This window comes from Amblyomma americanum, chromosome 3, assembly GCF_052857255.1.
Source record: "Amblyomma americanum isolate KBUSLIRL-KWMA chromosome 3, ASM5285725v1, whole genome shotgun sequence".
Lineage (NCBI taxonomy): Eukaryota > Metazoa > Arthropoda > Arachnida > Ixodida > Ixodidae > Amblyomma > Amblyomma americanum.
Window position 1 is genome coordinate 129,753,481 of NC_135499.1, and position 18,936 is coordinate 129,772,416.

The following is an 18,936-nucleotide window of genomic DNA, read 5'->3' on the forward strand; positions in this document are numbered from 1 at the left end:
GTATTATAAATTCTTCACAAGAAACAGCTTGGAAGAAACAGCACACCTGGAAGTTTGTTTTTCAATGTATCATTTTCCTGTCGAAGTATTCTGAATAGCCACGTGTTGAAAGTGGTATTGATTTAGCTGTATGGCCTGGATAAAATGTTTATATGCACTTGTGGTACTTTCATTTTAAAACAGCCTATTTTCACGATTCCTGGAAGAACCTTCCCAGTGGAGATACTCTACACCAAGGAGCCCGAGACGGACTACCTGGATGCCTCGCTCATTACAGTGATGCAGATCCACTTGACAGAACCTCCCGGTCAGTGTCGGAACGGGGAATTACCGTGCTTTTGCTGCAAAGCTAAATTTGCTGCCTGTGTTTTTTACCATTGTATAGAAGCTACTGCGCCTCATAATATTCAAGACAACGTGTCCTTCTTACTTGTGAATGTTTTCTTTGTGTATTGGTTGTACTATTCTCTTAGCAAAAGAAAACAAAACTTGTAGCTACCATTGATTAGAACTTGTCTCAGGTGTGAATTACTTCATGTCTTGTTAGGACGGACAGTGCATTGACTAGAAGGGCTGAAATCCTCCAGAACTGAAGCGCCGTTTAGAGGGGAAGGCTTTTCGCAGTAAACATTGTTCTGTACAGCGCCTTCTCTAATGGATTTTGTGGCATTGTTAACATCTGATCACGTCATCATGAAGTCACTAGTCATGTAATGGTCACAGATTCCCAGTCACATGTCATCGTGTGACCAGCAGCAGGCATGTGCCCGTGTGCCTGTCGCAATAGGTGTGGTAGCCCAGGTGGCCACAAAGTCAGTTTATCTTGGGCATTATTAGCAAAAGACAAGCAGCAGTGTGGCGACAGCTTTCACCGAGTTTAGCATGTTCTACAGCAGAGCTCAAACACTGGGCATTTTGTTCAACTGCTAACACTGCCCAGTTTGCTTTATAACATCCTCTCCCTGCTGATTCTCGTCAGGTGACATACTGCTGTTCCTGACTGGTCAAGAAGAGATCGACACTGCCTGCGAGATTCTCTACGAGCGGATGAAGTCCCTGGGGCCTGACGTTCCTGAGCTGATCATTCTGCCGGTCTACTCAGCACTGCCAAGTGAAATGCAAACTAGAATCTTTGAACCAGCTACTCCGGGCTCAAGAAAGGTGACCCCATTACGTTCTGTTTTCTTAAAAAAATTCTGCTGTGTGGCATTTCTTCCTAAAGTTTGCTTTTTTTTTTCTTGAACTGAGTGTCTTAACCTAATTTTGGATATATTTTTCGCAGCAGGCTACACTCATTTCTGCAAGGTAAATTTTTAAACGTAATGTGGCAGTAGTGGCATATAAATTCCTGTCAAACGTTATGAAGATTGTTCTTAGTCGGTGTATTTTATTTGGCCCTCAGCAGTTTGGATACATACCAACCAAGGGTTTATTTATTTATTTTTTTGCTACAACCTTCCCACTCACTTTCAGGTCGTGATTGCTACCAACATAGCTGAGACATCTCTCACCATTGATGGAATCTACTACGTTGTGGACCCAGGCTTTGTCAAGCAGAATGTCTACAACCCAAAAACTGGCATGGATTCTCTTGTTGTTACACCAATCTCACAGGTATGGACACTTCACGACCACCATATTCGAGCTTGGTATGGTCACCTCATTCATTATGAATTTATTTAATGTACTGTATGCTGCTGTTTCCCTATGACACAAACATTGTATGCAGAAACCTTTTTGCTGTTGCTTTGAATATTTTCTTGAACAACGGCATCGACCAGCTTGAGCCCAATGTCCTGCATCTGAAAGTAGGCTTGAAGAGTATAAGTCATGGCATCGTTTCATTCTGAGTTTTGTGTAAACTTTTAGATGCATGCTTGATGTGGTTATAAATGAAAACAGATGCATCAACACGAAATATTGACACTGTGGCTGAGTTGTTTTCAAAGATATTTTTCACCAAGTATAGGTGCTCTAGAAGTTGATGAAAAATTATGTTTACGGTGCCATTTATTTGTGCACAGGCTAACAGTTGGGCACATATGGGAATAGCCTCTATTATTTCATGACATTGTCAGCAGCTGTTGCTGATGCTGAGTGGTTCTTGTACAGGCTGCAGGAGTGCCATTATGCACTGTTTATTCAAGGACCTTGAATGCATGGCATCATTGTGTGTCCAGCAGGCTTAGCCAAAAAAGTTGGATGAATAAATTATTTCTAAAAGCAGTAGCGGCTGATAACTCTGAAGGGAATCGGGCACTCTTTCTGGCCATGGATATTCCTGTTCACGTAGTGTTGGTGTTTTTTGAAGCATCAGAGTCTCCTCTCTTGATGAGTCAAGGACATTACCATAACCACTGGTCATTTGTGGTGGAACTAAATGTGAACAAGCTTTGGGCAACTGCCTGTTGTATGACCAGGGCTTGTGTTCATGGAACTGTATTGTGATGTAAGCATGCCTTCTTGTCAGGATACTGTGACATTCTTGTGTGTGCTACGAGGTACATTCCTTGTGTGTGCTACGAGGTACATTCCTTGTGTGTGCTACGAGGTTCCGCGTTCGACGGCGCGGCGTAGACGGAGACCCAGATGACAGCGGCATCATCAATTACCCAGCCATGCTCTTTGAGTGACGACCAGAACGAAGGGACCCGCCGCCGTCGCCGCGGGGAAACGGGCTTATCCTCCCCAATTGGCGTGGCGGTTCCAGGGGGCGGCTTTCCCGAGCACATTCCAGGACAAGGGAACTGTCAGCGGGCCAGAGCGCGCCTTACCTTGAGGAGGCGAGTGTCAGTTGATGGATGGAGAATGGAGGCCGGTGACCCGCGGGAACTGTCAGCGGGCCAGAGCGCGCCTTACCACAGCCGACGCTATGCCGCTACCTCGAAGACAACCTTCTTTCCCTCGGACTCAACACGTGAGGGGGGGCGAGACAATAAGTGCGGTGGTATGTTTGTGCGCCCAAGTGAAAGCCCTAGCCCCCCCCTCCTTCCCCTCCGGCGTGGGCGTCCCTCACCTAGGGAGTGTGGAGAAGAGGATATAAAAATCGAGAAGCAGTACGGAAGAAGGGCGCTCAGGACGACATCGTTCGCCAAGAGGGCCTTCAGCGCCGAAGCCCGACGGCGTGCAGCTTCTGCCAGCAACCGCTCGAGCCCAACTCCGGAGCCACTCCATCGCCCCCATGAAGTCGTCGGCACGTAAGCTCGGACGCCCCAGCCTCTGATGTATAATCTTAATCATGTGTAATTATTGAATATATCTGTTTGTTTAAACTGAGCCATACGGTGTCTCTTTGCCTCTCCGTCCCGTGTGGACCCTGCGCATTATGGGGGTCACCCCACTGATGCGCCCTCTAAGCTTTCGATTATTCGCTTCAGGTCAGGATCTTTGCACTGCTCTGTGCGTAATTCGGCGGGGTCGACTACGGGGACAAACTCATCTATAGCTGCCACGGCAGCTGTGCGGCTGAGTGCATCAGCATTCAGATGTGTCTTTCCTGACTTGTGCTCAACTTCAAAGCAGTATTCCTGCAGGTGTAGATTCCATCTAGCGAGTCGCGAGCTAGGGTCCCTGACACTCATCACCCATTTCAGAGGATGGCAGTCTGTGACTAGCTTGAATTGGGGCCGTGAAAAGGAAGCTAATGAGTGCACCGCTGTTGCGCCACCCGGATTTTAATTTGCCCTTCGTTATGGCCACAGATGCGTCAAAGTTTGCAGTTGGTGCCGTGCTATCTCAGGTTATCGAGGGCAAAGAACATCCCGTTGCTTTTGCTAGCCGACAGCTGAGCCCCACAGAGCAAAAGTACGGAGCTACGGAAAGGGAGTGCCTCGCCGTTGTCTGGGCAGTAAAGCACTTCAGATGCTACCTTTACGGCCGCAAATTCAAGCTAGTCACAGACTGCCATCCTCTGAAATGGGTGATGAGTGTCAGGGACCCTAGCTCGTGACTCGCTAGATGGAATCTACACCTGCAGGAATACTGCTTTGAAGTTGAGCGCAAGTCAGGAAAGACACATCTGAATGCTGATGCACTCAGCCGCACAGCTGCCGTGGCAGCTATAGATGAGTTTGTCCCCGTAGTCGACCCCGCCGAATTACGCACAGAGCAGTGCAAAGATTCTGACCTGAAGCGAATAATCGAAAGCTTAGAGGGTGCATCGTCTCACCCCGAACAGCTAGGTTATTTCATTGGCAAAGACGGCACCCTGTGTCGGCGCACGAGGCCAACCAGGAAAGGGAGACCAGAGAAAACCGCTTGGGAGAGAGTCGTCATACCTCGGTCGTGGACAGAAAGGGTTCTTCGCGCGTTTCACGATGCGCCATGCGCCGGTCATTTTGGCGTAGCGAAGACACGCAGGCGTGTGGAGCGTTTGTACTTTTGGAGTGGCATGCGACAGGATGTTAGAGACTACTGTGCGAAGTGTCATTCCTGTCTCGAAAGAAAAACACCCAAGGGACGAAGACCAGCTCCAATTCAGCCGTTCCCTGAGGTTTCGGCTCCCTTCGAGCGGACAGGTATGGACATAATGGGCCCATTGCCCACGACCACTTCCGGAAACAAGTCCATTTTAGTATTTGTCGACCACCTTTCAAATATGCGGAAGCGGTAGCACTCCTAGATCAGAAGGCAGACACGGTTGCAAGAGCATTTGTCGAACAGATCGTGCTCCGACATGGACCCCCGAGGCAACTCTTGACAGATCGGGGAACGAACTTCGTGTCGCAGCTAATGAGGAGAGTTTGCGAGCTGCTTAAGATCGCTAAGAAGCAGACAACACCGTACCATCCGGCTTGCAACGGCGCGGTGGAGCGACTGAACCAAACCGTGGCCGGGTTCCTGTCGCATTTTGTTTCGCGCGACCAGCGGGACTGGGACTTGTGGCTCCCGTATGCAATGTTTGCCTACAATTCCGCAGCACACGAGAGCACGGGCGAATCGCCATTCTTTCTTCTATACCGGCCGAGACCCGGACCAGCCTAGTGAAGTGCCAGAGGGCCCCCGTCGTGTCCCATACGCTTCACTGGACGACTATAAGGTGGAGCTAGAATCGCGCTTGCAAGTGGCGAGGGACATCGCAAAGGAGGCCTTAAAGAAAGCGGCGAAGCGCAGGAAGGAGGTGCACGATCGCAGTGCTAGAGACGCGCCGTTTAATGTGGGGGACAGCGTGTACATTGAAAACTGCCAAAGGCAGATTGGGCTAGCTCGTAAGTTCCAGACGAAGTGGAGAGGACCGTGCGAGGTTGTCGAGAAGCTTTCTCCGGTAAACTTCAGAGTCCGAGACGTGAACCGGCGCTTGATAAGGATACACGCAAATCGCCTCAAGTCGGCACCGGTTCAGTATTCACGAAATGAGGAAAGGGAAAGCGCGGATTTTGATGGGGGACAGAAGTGAAGCGGAGCGCGCAGATAGTTCGCAAGAAACGCCCTCTCCTGCATTTGTTCGGCAGGCGCCAGAGGTGACGGCCAGAATGCCACCGGATTTACTTCATGCATTGCTAGAAGAAGAAGCGCGCGAGGTTGCCGCGCAGATAACGCCAGGAGAGGCTCCTGCCATGAGCCCTCGCGAGTCCCAAAGCAGACAAAGGGTCACAGACTTACTTAGTATGACTCATGAAGGCCGATATCCGCTGCGAAATCGGAAAGCTAAGTCGGACTAATGGTGTAAACAGAGCGGAGTTGTGAACTGGTCAGAATTGTGTAATGCCGCAGCTCATAACATTGCTATATGCGTATGTGTTAAGTTATCGGAGTTAGTAGTTAAACCTTTCTGTCATTAAGTAACGCCTTCACAGGAGAGCATGCGGAGCGCATGCAGAACCTGCCCTACTTCCTTTCGTTATCTATATTTTTGTCTGTGCCGTGATCGTGCTAGAAGTGGGAGCTCCTTTGTAACTGTGGTAAATTTATTTCGTCCAGTTTGGACTAGAAAGGAGAGGCTTGGGTGCTGAGTTTCATGTTTATCTGTAAAAGAAGATCAGTGCTGCCCCGGAGACGCCAGTTATGACAGCGGAGGCATATGGTGTTGTGCAGTGGTGTTGAGTGCAGCGAAAAGTGTTTTGTCGGACGCACTGTGCAAGGCGATTCAGAAAGACAAGGGGAGCTGCGTGGACTCAAATGTTCGGAGAACATTCTTCTGGAGGGTGAGCGAGTGTGACATTCCTTGTGTGTGCTACGAGTACATTCCTTGTGTGTGCTACGAGGTTCCGCGTTCGACGGCGCGGCGTAGACGGAGACCCAGATGACAGCGGCATCATCAATTACCCAGCCATGCTCTTTGAGTGACGACCAGAATGAAGGGACCCGCCGCCGTCGCCGCGGGGAAACGGGCTTATCCTCCCCAATTGGCGTGGCGGTTCCAGGGGGCGGCTTTCCCGAGCACATTCCAGGACAAGGGAACTGTCAGCGGGCCAGAGCGCGCCTTACCTTGAGGAGCGAGTGTCAGTTGATGGATGGAGAATGGAGGCCGGTGACCCGCGGGAACTGTCAGCGAGCCAGAGCGCGCCTTACCACAGCCGACGCTATGCGCTACCTCGAAGACAACCTTCTTTCCCTCGACTCAACACGTGAGGGGGGCGAGACAATAAGTGCGGTGGTATGTTTGTGCGCCCAAGTGAAAGCCCTAGCCCCCCCTCCTTCCCCTCCGGCGTGGGCGTCCTCACCCTAGGGAGTGTGGAGAAGAGGATATAAAAATCGAGAAGCAGTACGGAAGAAGGGCGCTCAGGACGACATCGTTCGCCAAGAGGGCCTTCAGCGCCGAAGCCCGACGGCGTGCAGCTTCTGCCAGCAACCGCTCGAGCCCAACTCCGGAGCCACTCCATCGCCCCCATGAAGTCGTCGGCACGTAAGCTCGGACGCCCCAGCCTCTGATGTATAATCTTAATCATGTGTAATTATTGAATATATCTGTTTGTTTAAACTGAGCCATACGGTGTCTCTTTGCCTCTCCGTCCCGTGTGGACCTGCGCATTATGGGGGTCATCACAATACTAAAACTGGCTTGAGGTTTCAAGCTCCGCATCTGTTCATGTTTTTTTGTACTCGGCAGGTGTCGCTTGCTGCCACCTTGCTTAAACATGCAAGCGGCCTTTTCCTTATTTTTGCCTATCTTTCTGCAATATTGGTAAGGCATGGGCATTTCCAAGTACATGTTGAGGTGCTTCTGAAGGTCATGTGTCAGCCCTGCCCGTTGTCACCCTCACTATTGCCTCCTTACCAGGCCCAGGCCAAGCAGCGGGCTGGACGGGCTGGGCGCACAGGCCCGGGCAAGACATACCGTCTCTACACAGAGCGAGCCTACCGTGACGAAATGCTGACACACGCCTGTGCCAGAGATCCAGCGAACCAATCTGGCTTCCACAGTGCTCCAGCTGAAAGCCATGGGCATCAATGACCTCCTCTCCTTTGACTTTATGGATGCTCCTCCCACTGAGGTACTTATGACTGAACTACTTTAGTACTTTGGTCATCGGAGCAGGATTTCCTGTGGAGGCGGCAACAGTTACCACGTTGATGTGCCGCCATGCAGAGTGTGCCGCCATGCAGAGTGTGCACCTTATCAGTACGCAAAACTTTTGAAGGTGTCTTGAAGCCTCAAGCAACCCTCTGTACACTTCATAGTGACCATGTTGCGATCTTCTAAATGTTGTTGAGAAAAAGGTTCTAAAAAAAAATGGCACTGTCTCCTTTCTGGTGGAAGCTCAAACCTCGCCTTAAGGGAAGAATGGAGGAGGGAGTAAAAGAAGGAGGAGTGAGAAAGAGAGGTGCCGTAGTGGAGGGCTCCAGAATAATTCTGGCCACCTGAGGATCTTTAATGTGCTGTGACAATGCACAGTACATGGGTGCCTTTCACCTTCATTGAAAATCAGCTGCCATGGCTGAAATTGAACCCCAGGTCCTCTGGCTCATTGAGTGATAGGCACATGCTCGCAACTAGTTTTGCTGACATAAGCAATCTGAAATTCCCAGGATTTGCACTGCTCGTTCTGCACAAACTTTACTTCAGCCTGTTGCAGGTTTTCCGAGTTCTTTTAGCTTCAGGGAGCTCCAGCAGTTTTCAAACGATACTGAGGAAACCCTGCATGTCTTAGCTTTCATCCCTTCGTGCCTGATGTGCATGCAAAAAAAAAAAAGAGAGAGAGAGAGAGCGTACAGGCGTATAGCCCTTCAGAAAATTGCCCAGATGCAGTTAGAAATTACTGGGTATGTAGTGAAAGAGTTGGCTATAAGCAGTTACAGCATGATTCTTCAAAATAAAGTGCGTAAGGAAAGGTTGGGGTTGTGGGATGTATGGATTTAGGTGCTTGCAGAATCCAGAGAGCACTTGAAGGAACCCCCCATGTTATGCGGCGCACAATTTGAGGACCGCCTGGCTTATGGTTCATGTAGTAGTGTAGGCCATGATCTCGACATTGTAGCTTGATATGTTGCACAGTCTCTACTACAGTCGAGCCCTTATATAACGAACAGAGCGTCATGTGGCATCTGTTCGTTATATCCCGAAGTTCGTAGTAAGTGGACCACAGCTTTAAAGACAGTTGCTTGTCAAAACACAAAATTTTTTCTTTGCAAAAAAGTCCGTGATGGTCATCTGTTTTTGCAGCGCAGATCCGATGAGGGAGGTTTCCAGTTTCTTTAAAGCAGAAGCGTACTCTTCGCCGAGGCCCTTGGCATAGACAAGTTGTCTCAGGCTCTCTATGTAGCCCATTGCTACAGGCGCGCTAATGGGTGCTGGCTACAAGTTTCATCCTCATCTGATTCCTCCGCATCACTCTCGTCCCGCACTTCAGAAACGATGCCGTCGTTTGTGCACGGTGCCGCGGGTGCCACGTCGTCATCGACAGAAGTAAGATCACTCCAGCCAATGTCATGACCCCCCATGTCGGAGTAGACAATGTGCTGCCACAAATCGCCGCCGGCTAGCCATCTTCCGAAGCATCAAGCTCGGCATCAGACACTGTGTTGTCGAAGCCAGCCCTTGCTCAAGCAGTTCCGCTCGCCAGTGGCCGTCACCTCCTCCCAGGCTGCTTTTCATCATCTCTACCCCGCTGAATACAATGGAAATGGGCAAGGTGTTCCGGTCCCCCATCCCGAATTACAACCAGGGGCCCAGATCTGGTGGTCGAAATTATTTTGGAGCCCTCCACTACAGCACCTCTTTCTTCCTTTCTTCTTTCACTCCCTCTATCCCTTCCCTTATGGCGGAATGTCCCCCTGATGTGTGAGGCAGATACTGTGCCATTTCCTTTCCCAAAAACCAATTTTCATTTTTCATTTCCGAGATTTGAACTCCACACCATCCCCACCACAACAAGAGTTACAAAAGCGCGCCATGGGGTAGACGCGCAACATGCACAGGCGGCAATCAAGCCAATCAAGCTAGATACAGACGCACAGCGCCAGCGGAGAGACCAATGAGGGGCGTCCGTGAGCATCAGTGCAGCCACCTCTTGGCTCCCACCATAGGGTTTCTTACTATTAACTAGATGGAAAGCTGGCGGCGCTGCACCTGAGCCACCATGGGCGCTCAAAGCATCATGGGGCAATGAGCTACTTGTTGCGGGACAGTCGGTTTTTTCAGGAACAGAAAGTGGCGTTACTGAGATGTCCCCGTTCCGTCCACGGCGCAGATGACTTTGACGCAAACGTAGTGCGCAAAAGCCATATAGCGAAAACGCAACAGCACACGATGCCAATAAAAGGTTTTTGGTTTCCGAAGAACCATTAAAAACCTCTTAAAGTGTTGAAGCGACAAAATTTTTTTCAAAAACATACCGGTGTTTCTTTTTAACAAAGCGCCTGTTAAGCACGAAATGTTGGCTTTTGTTGCCTGCAAGCCATTGCTTATTTTGGGCAAACTTTACATTTACATGCTTTTCTGCTCGTTTGTTGCAATTTATAGACTGGATATTGAATGTTAGGACATTCTTGATTATCAAACAATGTTTGTTTTTTAATTATTTTTGAGCCAAAAGTTGTGGTTCTGCAGTCGGTAGCTCTCCGTCCCATGATGCTTAAAGCGCCCATGGTGGCTCAGGTGGTCTCGAGGAATCTCCATGCAAACCCCCATAGGAGGGGGGCGCCAGCTTCCCCTCTAGTTAATAGTAAAAAACTTTATGGCACCCACGGTAGGCCAGCTTTACGGAGCGTGGCCTCCGCGATCGGCAACGGTGGCGGCGCGGTTGATCGCGGAGGCCACGCGCAGATTTTCAAGAGAGTGAGGAGAGGGTAGCTCGTTTGAGAGGGGCATGAAACAGGGCGGCCAGTTCGCCTGCGATGAGGCTCGGGAAAACATACTGTGCGCCGTGCGCACAAAGGGGTCGGAGGCAGGTTATGCATTGCGGCGCCGGGTTTGCGCCGTCCGTTCGCTGTAGCCGATCAGCAGGTCTTAATGACGTTTGTTATACGTGTGATTTTGTGCCATTGAAACAATGTATATTCTGTTGGTCGTGCAGGTCTCGTTCGTTATAAGCGAAAGTTCGTCTTAAGTGAGGCTGTTATAGTATGTGGGCTCGACTGTATGGCCCCAGTGAGACTGGCTGGTCGAGCTTAGCAGATGGCTCGGCCAGCTGCCCAAGAACATTCATTTCACCATAAACATAAGCTCTGTTCATAGCACTTTCTGAGCACGGCTTCTTAAAAAATTGTGTCGCCCCCGAAATTCATACCAACCATTGAGATTCTTGCTTTACCTGACTGGGCACACACAGCACCATCATGTTTTCCAGTTAAGGTAGGGTGCCCTTTTAAATAGCTGGAACATCAAGGAACTGAGTAGTCACGCTTGAGAACTGTTTATTTAAACTACTGCAGTGTTTGCCCAGTAGCAGATTTAATGTTTAAGTGTGACGGACAGATGGACTGTTGTGTGGGCACTTATACATATGTGTGCTGCTTTAGTGCAAATGATGTGTAAGCAGCTTTTTGCTATCCGGTAGTCGAAGCGTAATTGTGATAGTGCTCATACCATCTCGGTTCATTTGAATGCAGTGTAAACTCTATGCCCACTGCATAAAGCCACTTGAATTGTTTGTCATGTGTTGAGATTAAGTATTTGAGTTACACATTTTTTCTGCCCTCAAGCGAGCACCCATTGACAATGTAGGATGCAAAGATAGCATGTACTTTACCTGCTAGCTTCTCCTGTACATTGGACTTAGCACAAGTAATAATGTTCATCTTCTTTGTCTTTCTCCTTGTTGTCTTTGCCAGACTCTGATCATGGCTTTGGAACAGCTCCATTCCCTGAGTGCCCTGGACAACGAGGGACTTCTCACTCGTTTGGGACGAAGGGTGTGTAAGCTTGGCATACTCATAGTAGCACTTGTTATATTGAACAGGCTTAAATTTATTTTGAGCCAGTACTATATGCATATCATTCTTATCCTTGCACTTTTTTTTCTCTTCCTAACCAATCCAGATGGCCGAATTCCCTCTCAGCCCCAACTTGGCCAAGATGTTGATAATGTCTGTTCACTTGGGATGCAGTGAAGAGATCCTCACAGTGGTCTCTATGCTGTCAGTGCAGAATGTGTTCTACAGGCCAAAGGTATGTATCGCATGCAGTCCAAGGAAACTCGGTAGATGCAATGTTTGCATGCACCTCAATGTTTACTGCATTGTCCGGCATCATTTCAAGGATGGTGTACTCTTAGCTCTCACTTCCAGCATTTTCCGCTGTAGTTTTTGTCTGTACGCCTTTCTAAGCCTATTCTTCTGCACCAAATTGGCTTGTATCTCTTTCGGATTGTGTGTAATTTCGTGCAGTCACTAACACCTGTTTATTTAATCAAAAGCTCATGGAGGTAGACAGCTATGATCTGGAGGCGGGCTTAGTGCGAAAGAAACAAGGACATGAGAGGGATATAGGACGAGTGCTTGTCCTGTGTCTGTCTCATGTCCTTGTTTCTCTCGCACTAAGTTCCCTCCAAATAATGCCTTACCAATGAGCCCAAACTTCCACTTTGCTGAAGTAGACAGCTGTGTTGGTTAGTCCAAAGCAGTCAGGGCAGCAGTCTGTGCAGGTTGCCAATAACCACCTCTCGATGTGTACACAGTTGATACGAATTCGTAAAATTCTCCAGCTGGAGTGCATTGCGGACAGTGTGCAGAATTTCGGATGTGGCGTGCGCTCTCCCATGCCAGTACAGATGATACAAACACATGAGCCATCACCGCACCCTTGAGCACTGCCCATAAATCACTGCGATTGCTAGTTGTGCAGCACGTACCATGAGCACTAAGCAGTTGTGCATGGCCCACACATCGTTGCCTCCGTTACGCTAGTCGCCCTGCACACACGTGGAGCTGTGAGTGGTGGCGCTCGGCCCACACATCGCTGATGTTGCGAGTGAGTGTCGGACGCACAGCCCACACATTGCCGACGTAGCAATCGCACTTTACGCACCATGGGTGCAGGTAGCGCAACATTATGTCTATTTTTTTTCCTTTGCCCACGGCAAACACGGCAAGTAGTAAGCTGTGAACAAATCCTATCAGCCATAAACAAATTGCGTGAATGCATTTCCCATGCTTCTGCACATGGATTTTTGTTTGTTTTGAGTGATATAAAATTTCAGGATTTGTATCGTCGAGATTGTACTGTACTTGGATCAGCACTAGCAGTGGCTGTCAACATCACCTACTCCTTCTATTCCAGTGATTTGCTAGATGCCAAGGATTTTTGCAGTAGTTGCATATGTCATAACAAGAAAGTTTATAATATGGAAAGAAGCTCGTTGGGACTCAATTTTTTCGTTACTTGAAAGCGCTGGGTTGTGGGGTTGAATAGGGGTTAAAATACATTGCCCCTGCCTATCCGCAGCTGACCCTGACCATTTAATCCGCTGACCCTGCCTCGTGAAAGCCCGGTACGCAGTGCACGCTGACTGCAGCAGGCCTAGCTCTTTGGAAACAAAGGGACAACACTTGCTGGCACAAACAAGTCATTTATTGCTGCAACAATAATAACGCCGGCTAGAAGCAAGCTACGCTAAGCAATCAAGGTTGTTTGGCTCACCAACATGGTTACGATCGAATGTTTGCCTACACAAGGGCAGGGGAGAAACTCTTGAGGGCAGCCGTTGTGGGGGTTCTTACTAGGCCGTTGAGCCTCCTTTGAGGTCTAGGCCGTGAACTCCGAGCTCCCAGTATTGCACTCCACGGGCGGCCGTTCTCACGGCGGCGCAGAGGAAATGCGAAATAAACACAACACGGAACAGGACGCTTTGCCAGGGCCCAAACGTTTATTGGGCTCTCCTAAAATCACTGGCTGCTGGATGATCTGTGACCCTTGCCTTCTGGCTTGGTCGTGTGGCTGACGAGGCAAGATGGCAACAACAAAGAGGGAAGAAGGGAGGTAATTACTTGGCGTCCTCTCGTTGTCACGGCTCGCTGTCGTCTCCTCCCAGCCACGGCCGGCACCCGCCGATCTCGGCGCACTTGCCATTGTCACATTCGGCCAATCAGCGACCGCCCCAGCGGCGCCTGGTGGTGCGCGCTTGCGACCGGTTTTTGAGGAAGGAGGCGGCGCAGCGCTCTTGAGCAGACCTTCTGGCTACTCGCCCATGGGGAGGAGGAAAGCGTCCGCTTTCCTGCGTCTCCACGGTGCGCCTCGCCGGCCAGGGAAGGGTACGCCACTCCGAAACTCCCACACCGTGACAAGCTCGTCGGATTCATTCTTAGCAAGGCCTCGGCCCTCAGTGGAGAGTGGAGCACCACGCTGAAATGTTCTCACATGACGAGTTTCCAAGCCAAAGAGGGTGAGCTGTCCCTACCACGCCCACAACACTCGCGCTGCAACGCTGGCGCCCTCCCTTGTTAGTTGCAGTAACTAGGGAAGATGGCATCGCTGAGGAGCAAACCCAAGGTCTGGTTGGTTGGTTGGTTGGTTTATGGGGGTTTGACGTACCAAAGCGACTCGGGCTATGAGGGACGCTGTAGTGAAGGGCTCCGGAAATTTCGACCACCTTGAGTTCTTTAATGTGCACTGACATTGCACAGTACACGCAGGACGAGTCTCCACAGGGTTTAGACGAAGGAAAAGAGGCGACAATAGGACCTAGTGCTATGTCCATCCTGTGGCTTCTTTTCATTTGTCCTTATCATGCTGCACACCTGCTCACAATTATGGATTATAGAGGAAATTTCAAGAAGTTTTTGACCTTGGAAATGTTCTGCCACAAAATGGTGCTGTTTACCTTGATTCTATGCATCATGAATTTTGTGTTGGATGTGTGTGTGAAAAAAAAGTTGGGGGGAGGGGCAGCCCTCAGTAGAGATGCATGAAGGGCTGCTTGCCAGGTCTAGAGAATTCACTGTAAAGAAAGAAAATATTGAATGCATTGCCATAGTATATGTGCGAAACTAAAAACAAAGTAAGCCATTTTCAGAAAAGTAGCACACACCAATCAAGTGCAGCCTCATTGATTCAGACCTCATTAATTCGGAAATCCAGATAATTTGAACAGCCAACGTGGTCCCTGCCAACACCCGGACACTCCTTAATTTAGACACTGCTGGGCCCACTGCTACTGTGTCATGCCGTGAAGAAAGCTGCAGAGGCCTTTACTATTTTGGAGCAGACCTGCAATAACAATCCCGACAGTGTGCATGCAGCACTGATCTGGCATTAAAAAAAATTGTCGTTGCCCCGCAGTTTTCATCTAAAAAGCAGACGACCGCCACTCTAGTTTTCGCCAGTTAAGTTTACTATGAAGCGACTGGTTTCTGGCGGGTTTTTTTTTTTTTGGGGGGGGGGGGGGGAAATGGAATTTGTTAATATGGACCTTCGGATAATTGAGATTTTTCCCAATCCCCTGAAGTTCCAATTAACGAGCTTTTACTGTACTAATAAGGTTTGAGCCTCCTGTACAGTTTGGGTCATTTTATAGGCCTCCTGATCATTCTGTAAAGCCGCTAGTTGGCTTATCTCATTTTCCTTGAAACCATTAACACTGAATGCCTTGTTTTAGGGGGGGACTTTAACCTTCCGGACATTGACTGGTCAGCTGACGAACCAAGAGATATATATAGCTCGAGGGAATCTATACTCAACTTTTTTTGACATTTTAGATTCCAGCACCTTTTGTCAGTATGTGCATGAGCCATCACGAACAGACGAAACTGGTCACGTACTCGACCTCTTGCTGTGTAACGTGCCTGATGTTGTATGCAATGTACAAGTGTTGCCTGGTTTGAGCGACCACAATATTATTCTAGCAGATTTATTAGTTCACTATGTGAAGGTTGCAAAACCACCTAGGCGAAAGATTTATGTCTACAGCAGGGCCAACTACGAGGCGATTAGTGCTGCTTTCGATTCGTTCTTTCCAACTTTTGATGAACTCGCGGATAACTTAAATATCGAACAGCTATGGAATACATTCAAACAGAAATTGTTCGAATTACGTGAAGCTTTTATTCCATCAAGCGTTATATCAAGTAAGAGAGCTCGAGATAAACCCTGGTTTAACACCGAGTTACGTGCCCTTGTTCGCAAACAGCGACGAATGTATCGAAGATACAAGTTGTCTAAATCGCCAGAGTGTTTGGCCTTGCTGAAAACAATAAAAAATGAATTCAGACAGAAGTCTCACATCGCTAAAGACTTGTATTTTTCGAATTTAGGACAAAAACTTGTCAGAGATACCAAAGAATTTTGGAGAAGGATGGCAGCTCAGTACCTGCTCTGAAAAATGATGAGATAATCATCCATGATGATGAGGCTAAAGTTGAAATGTTTAGCCGTTATTTTTCATCTGTGTTTTTGCCACCTAGTTCACGTTCTGTCTGTTTTGCATTACCTCTTGAAATAGATTGCATGCCGGAAGTTACTTTTTGTGTTGATGGTGTGCGTAAATTATTGAAGGATTTGAATCAGGCTAAGGCTTGTGGCCCTGATGACATTCCTGCCGCAATTTTAAGGAATTGTGCGGATGCATTATGTCTGTATTTCACCCGGCTGTTCCAGAAGTCTCTTAATGAAACCGACTTGCCTGCTGATTGGAAGGTAGCGCGTGTCGTGCCCATACATAAGAGTGCTATGCGAAACTCCGTTCAGAACTACAGACCCGTTTCCTTAACCAGCATAACCTGTAAAATTATGGAGCATGTAATATATAGTTGCGTTATGGCCCATCTCACCAAACACAATCTCCTATGCACTAGTCAACATGGTTTCAGGCGTGGATTTTCCTGCAGTACGCAGCTGGTGGAGTTCGTTCATGATTTGGCATCGGCAATCGATAAGCAACAAATTGTGGACTGCGTTTTCTTGGATTTTCGCAAGGCATTTGATGTTGTCGCGCACAGTCTTCTCTCCAAATTGAAAGCGTATAACCTGGATTGTAAAGTAATTGCGTGGATTGCAGAATATCTGTCGTTACAAAGGCAGGCTGTTGTTCTGAACGGTATTTCTTCACAATATGCACCAGTTACGTCGGGAGTTCCCCAAGGCTCAGTATTGGGACCACTTTTGTTTTTGCTGTATATTAATGATATTTCAGTTGGCATACAGTCTTCATTCAGGATGTTTGCCGATGATTGTGTTGTTTATAGAGTAGTAAATTCCACTTCTGATTCACAAATCCTGCAAACTGATTTAGATACTGTGGCAGACTGGTGTGTACGTTGGGACATGTCCTTAAATATAAACAAAACTGTTCACGTCACCTTCACAAGAAAACGTGCTAATCATCCGTATAGGTATAGAATTAATGATTTTACTCTCAACATAAGCAAGTCATTTAAATATCTAGGCGTCTTTTTTACATCGGACTTACGATGGAATAAGCACATTAATTATATTGCGAATAAGGCAGCGTCACGTTTGGGTTTTCTACGGCGGAATTTTAGCCATTTACCAAGTAACTTAAAAACACAGCTGTATTTCAGTTATGTACGCTCCATACTTGAATATGGATGTGTTTGCTGGGACCCACACACATCTGAGTGTGTAGGAAAATTAGAGAAAATTCAGAATAGGGCAGTTAGATTTGTTCTTGGTAATTATAATTGGCAAGTTAGTATGACGGAAAGCAAACGAAAACTTGACTGGCAAGAGTTGAAGGACCGTAGAAGGTACATCAGATTGAAATTTTTCCATGAGATTTATTATTCAAAAACTGGCATAAACCGCGAACAGTATATCCAGGCACCTCATTATATATCAAAGCGACTGGACCACTGCTTGAAGGTCAGAGAATTTTCTTGCAAGGGTGACGTCTTGCGTTATTCTTTTTTTGTTAGAACTGTTCGGGACTAGAACAGCTTGCCATCGAGCATTGTATGTATTACATCTAACGAAGCATTTTTCCATGCACTGCAATAATTGCTTTATACCTATAAATGAAGTCTGTACCCCCCTGCTGTAATGCCCTGCGGGGCGATGCAGGTAACTAATAAATAAAGTAGCACTGCACTTATTTGCTGTGCATGTGTGGTTTAGTCACTGTTTTCCATCTAATGAAAACTGACTGACTTCGGTAGAAGATGGTGAGAAAGCAGTGCATAGAATGGGCATGAAGAGAGGTGACATAACATGCGCCCAACCCCTGACAGTTGCCTTCAGTTGCTGTGAATTTGCTACAACCGGTTTCGTTCTTTGGGCATGCAGGACAAGCAGGCACTAGCTGACCAGAAGAAGGCAAAGTTCAACCAGGCGGAAGGTGATCACTTGACCCTGCTGGCCGTCTATAACTCATGGAAGAACAACAAATTCTCCAATGCGTGGTGCTACGAAAACTTTGTCCAAATCCGGACTCTCAAACGGGCTCAGGATGTGCGCAAGCAGCTGCTTGGCATCATGGACAGGTGTGTGATGCTCTTCATAGTGGACTTTCCTTTTTGTTTGTTTGCTTGTTTGTGAAGAACAGTTCACAATTGGCAGCGAGAGCCTGGAAGTTGTGACGGAATACGTCTACTTAGGGCAGGTAGTGACAGCTGATCCGAATCATGAGAGGGAGATAACTAGAAGGATAAGAATGGGGTGGAGCGCATACGGCAAACTCTTGCAGATCATGAGTGGCAGTTTACCAATTTCCCTCAAGAGAAAAGTGTACAACAGCTTTATCTTACCGGTACTCACCTACGGGGCAGAAACGTTGAGGCTAACAAAAAGAGTTCAGCTTAAGTTAAGGACAATGCAGCGAGCCATGGAAAGAAAAATGATAGGTGTAGCGTTAAGAGACCGGAAGCGGGCAGAGAGTGAGGGAACAAACACTGGTTAATGACATCCTAGTCGAAATCAAGAGAAAGAAATGGGCTTGGGCAGGGCATGTAATGCGAAGGCAAGATAACCGCTGGTCCTTAAGGGTAACGGAGTGGATTCCAAGAGAAAGTAAGAGTAGCAGGGGCCGGCAGAAAGTTAAGTGGGTGGATGAGATTAAGAAGTTTGCGGGCATACGCTGGGCGCAGCTGGCAAAGGACAGGGTTAATTGGAGAAACATGGGAGAGGCCTTTGCCCTGCAGTGGGTGTAGTAAGGCTGCTGCTGATGATGATGATGATGATGCTTGTTTGTTTGTTTGTGTAACATTTCTTATGTTCTGAAGTGGTACACAGCTAGGAACCACGGTGAAGAGTGTTGTTGAAGAAAAACGCAGCTTGCATGTTCTGCATCTCATCCAAAGCCATGAAGTTCCCTGTCCGTTCTTGGTTGTCCTTTTTCATTAGGAGCGTCCTGCAAAAGTACCCATAGCATGAAACTTATACTGCTTACGGCTTAGTATGTAGAGGCAGGCAAGTGCTGGCGTTGCAGTCTTGTTTGAAGCATTACGTGCAGCCATCACTGCATGCTTTTCTCTGTACTGAGAGGTTTGGGGCTGCAGAAAGAGCTTTCTGTAGCTGCAGTTTATTTGCTTGGCTGGTGACGTATATTGATACCTATTATACTCAAGCAGTGAAGTTAGTGGATAATGATTCTTTGAGAAGAGAATTAA

The 18,936-nt window shown here is 48.0% G+C and overlaps 1 protein-coding gene across 1 annotated transcript in view; it reads left to right on the plus strand.

Annotated features, from left to right (window-relative positions):
• LOC144124920 (ATP-dependent RNA helicase DHX8-like) overlaps window positions 1–18,936 on the plus strand; it is a 49,765-nt gene that overhangs the window by 25,555 nt on the left and 5,274 nt on the right. The window contains 8 exon segments of the mRNA XM_077657868.1: window positions 184–307; window positions 980–1,161; window positions 1,474–1,614; window positions 7,220–7,318; window positions 7,320–7,433; window positions 11,212–11,292; window positions 11,420–11,548; window positions 17,615–17,811. Of these exon segments, the coding sequence (XP_077513994.1) occupies window positions 184–307; window positions 980–1,161; window positions 1,474–1,614; window positions 7,220–7,318; window positions 7,320–7,433; window positions 11,212–11,292; window positions 11,420–11,548; window positions 17,615–17,811 (1,067 nt within the window).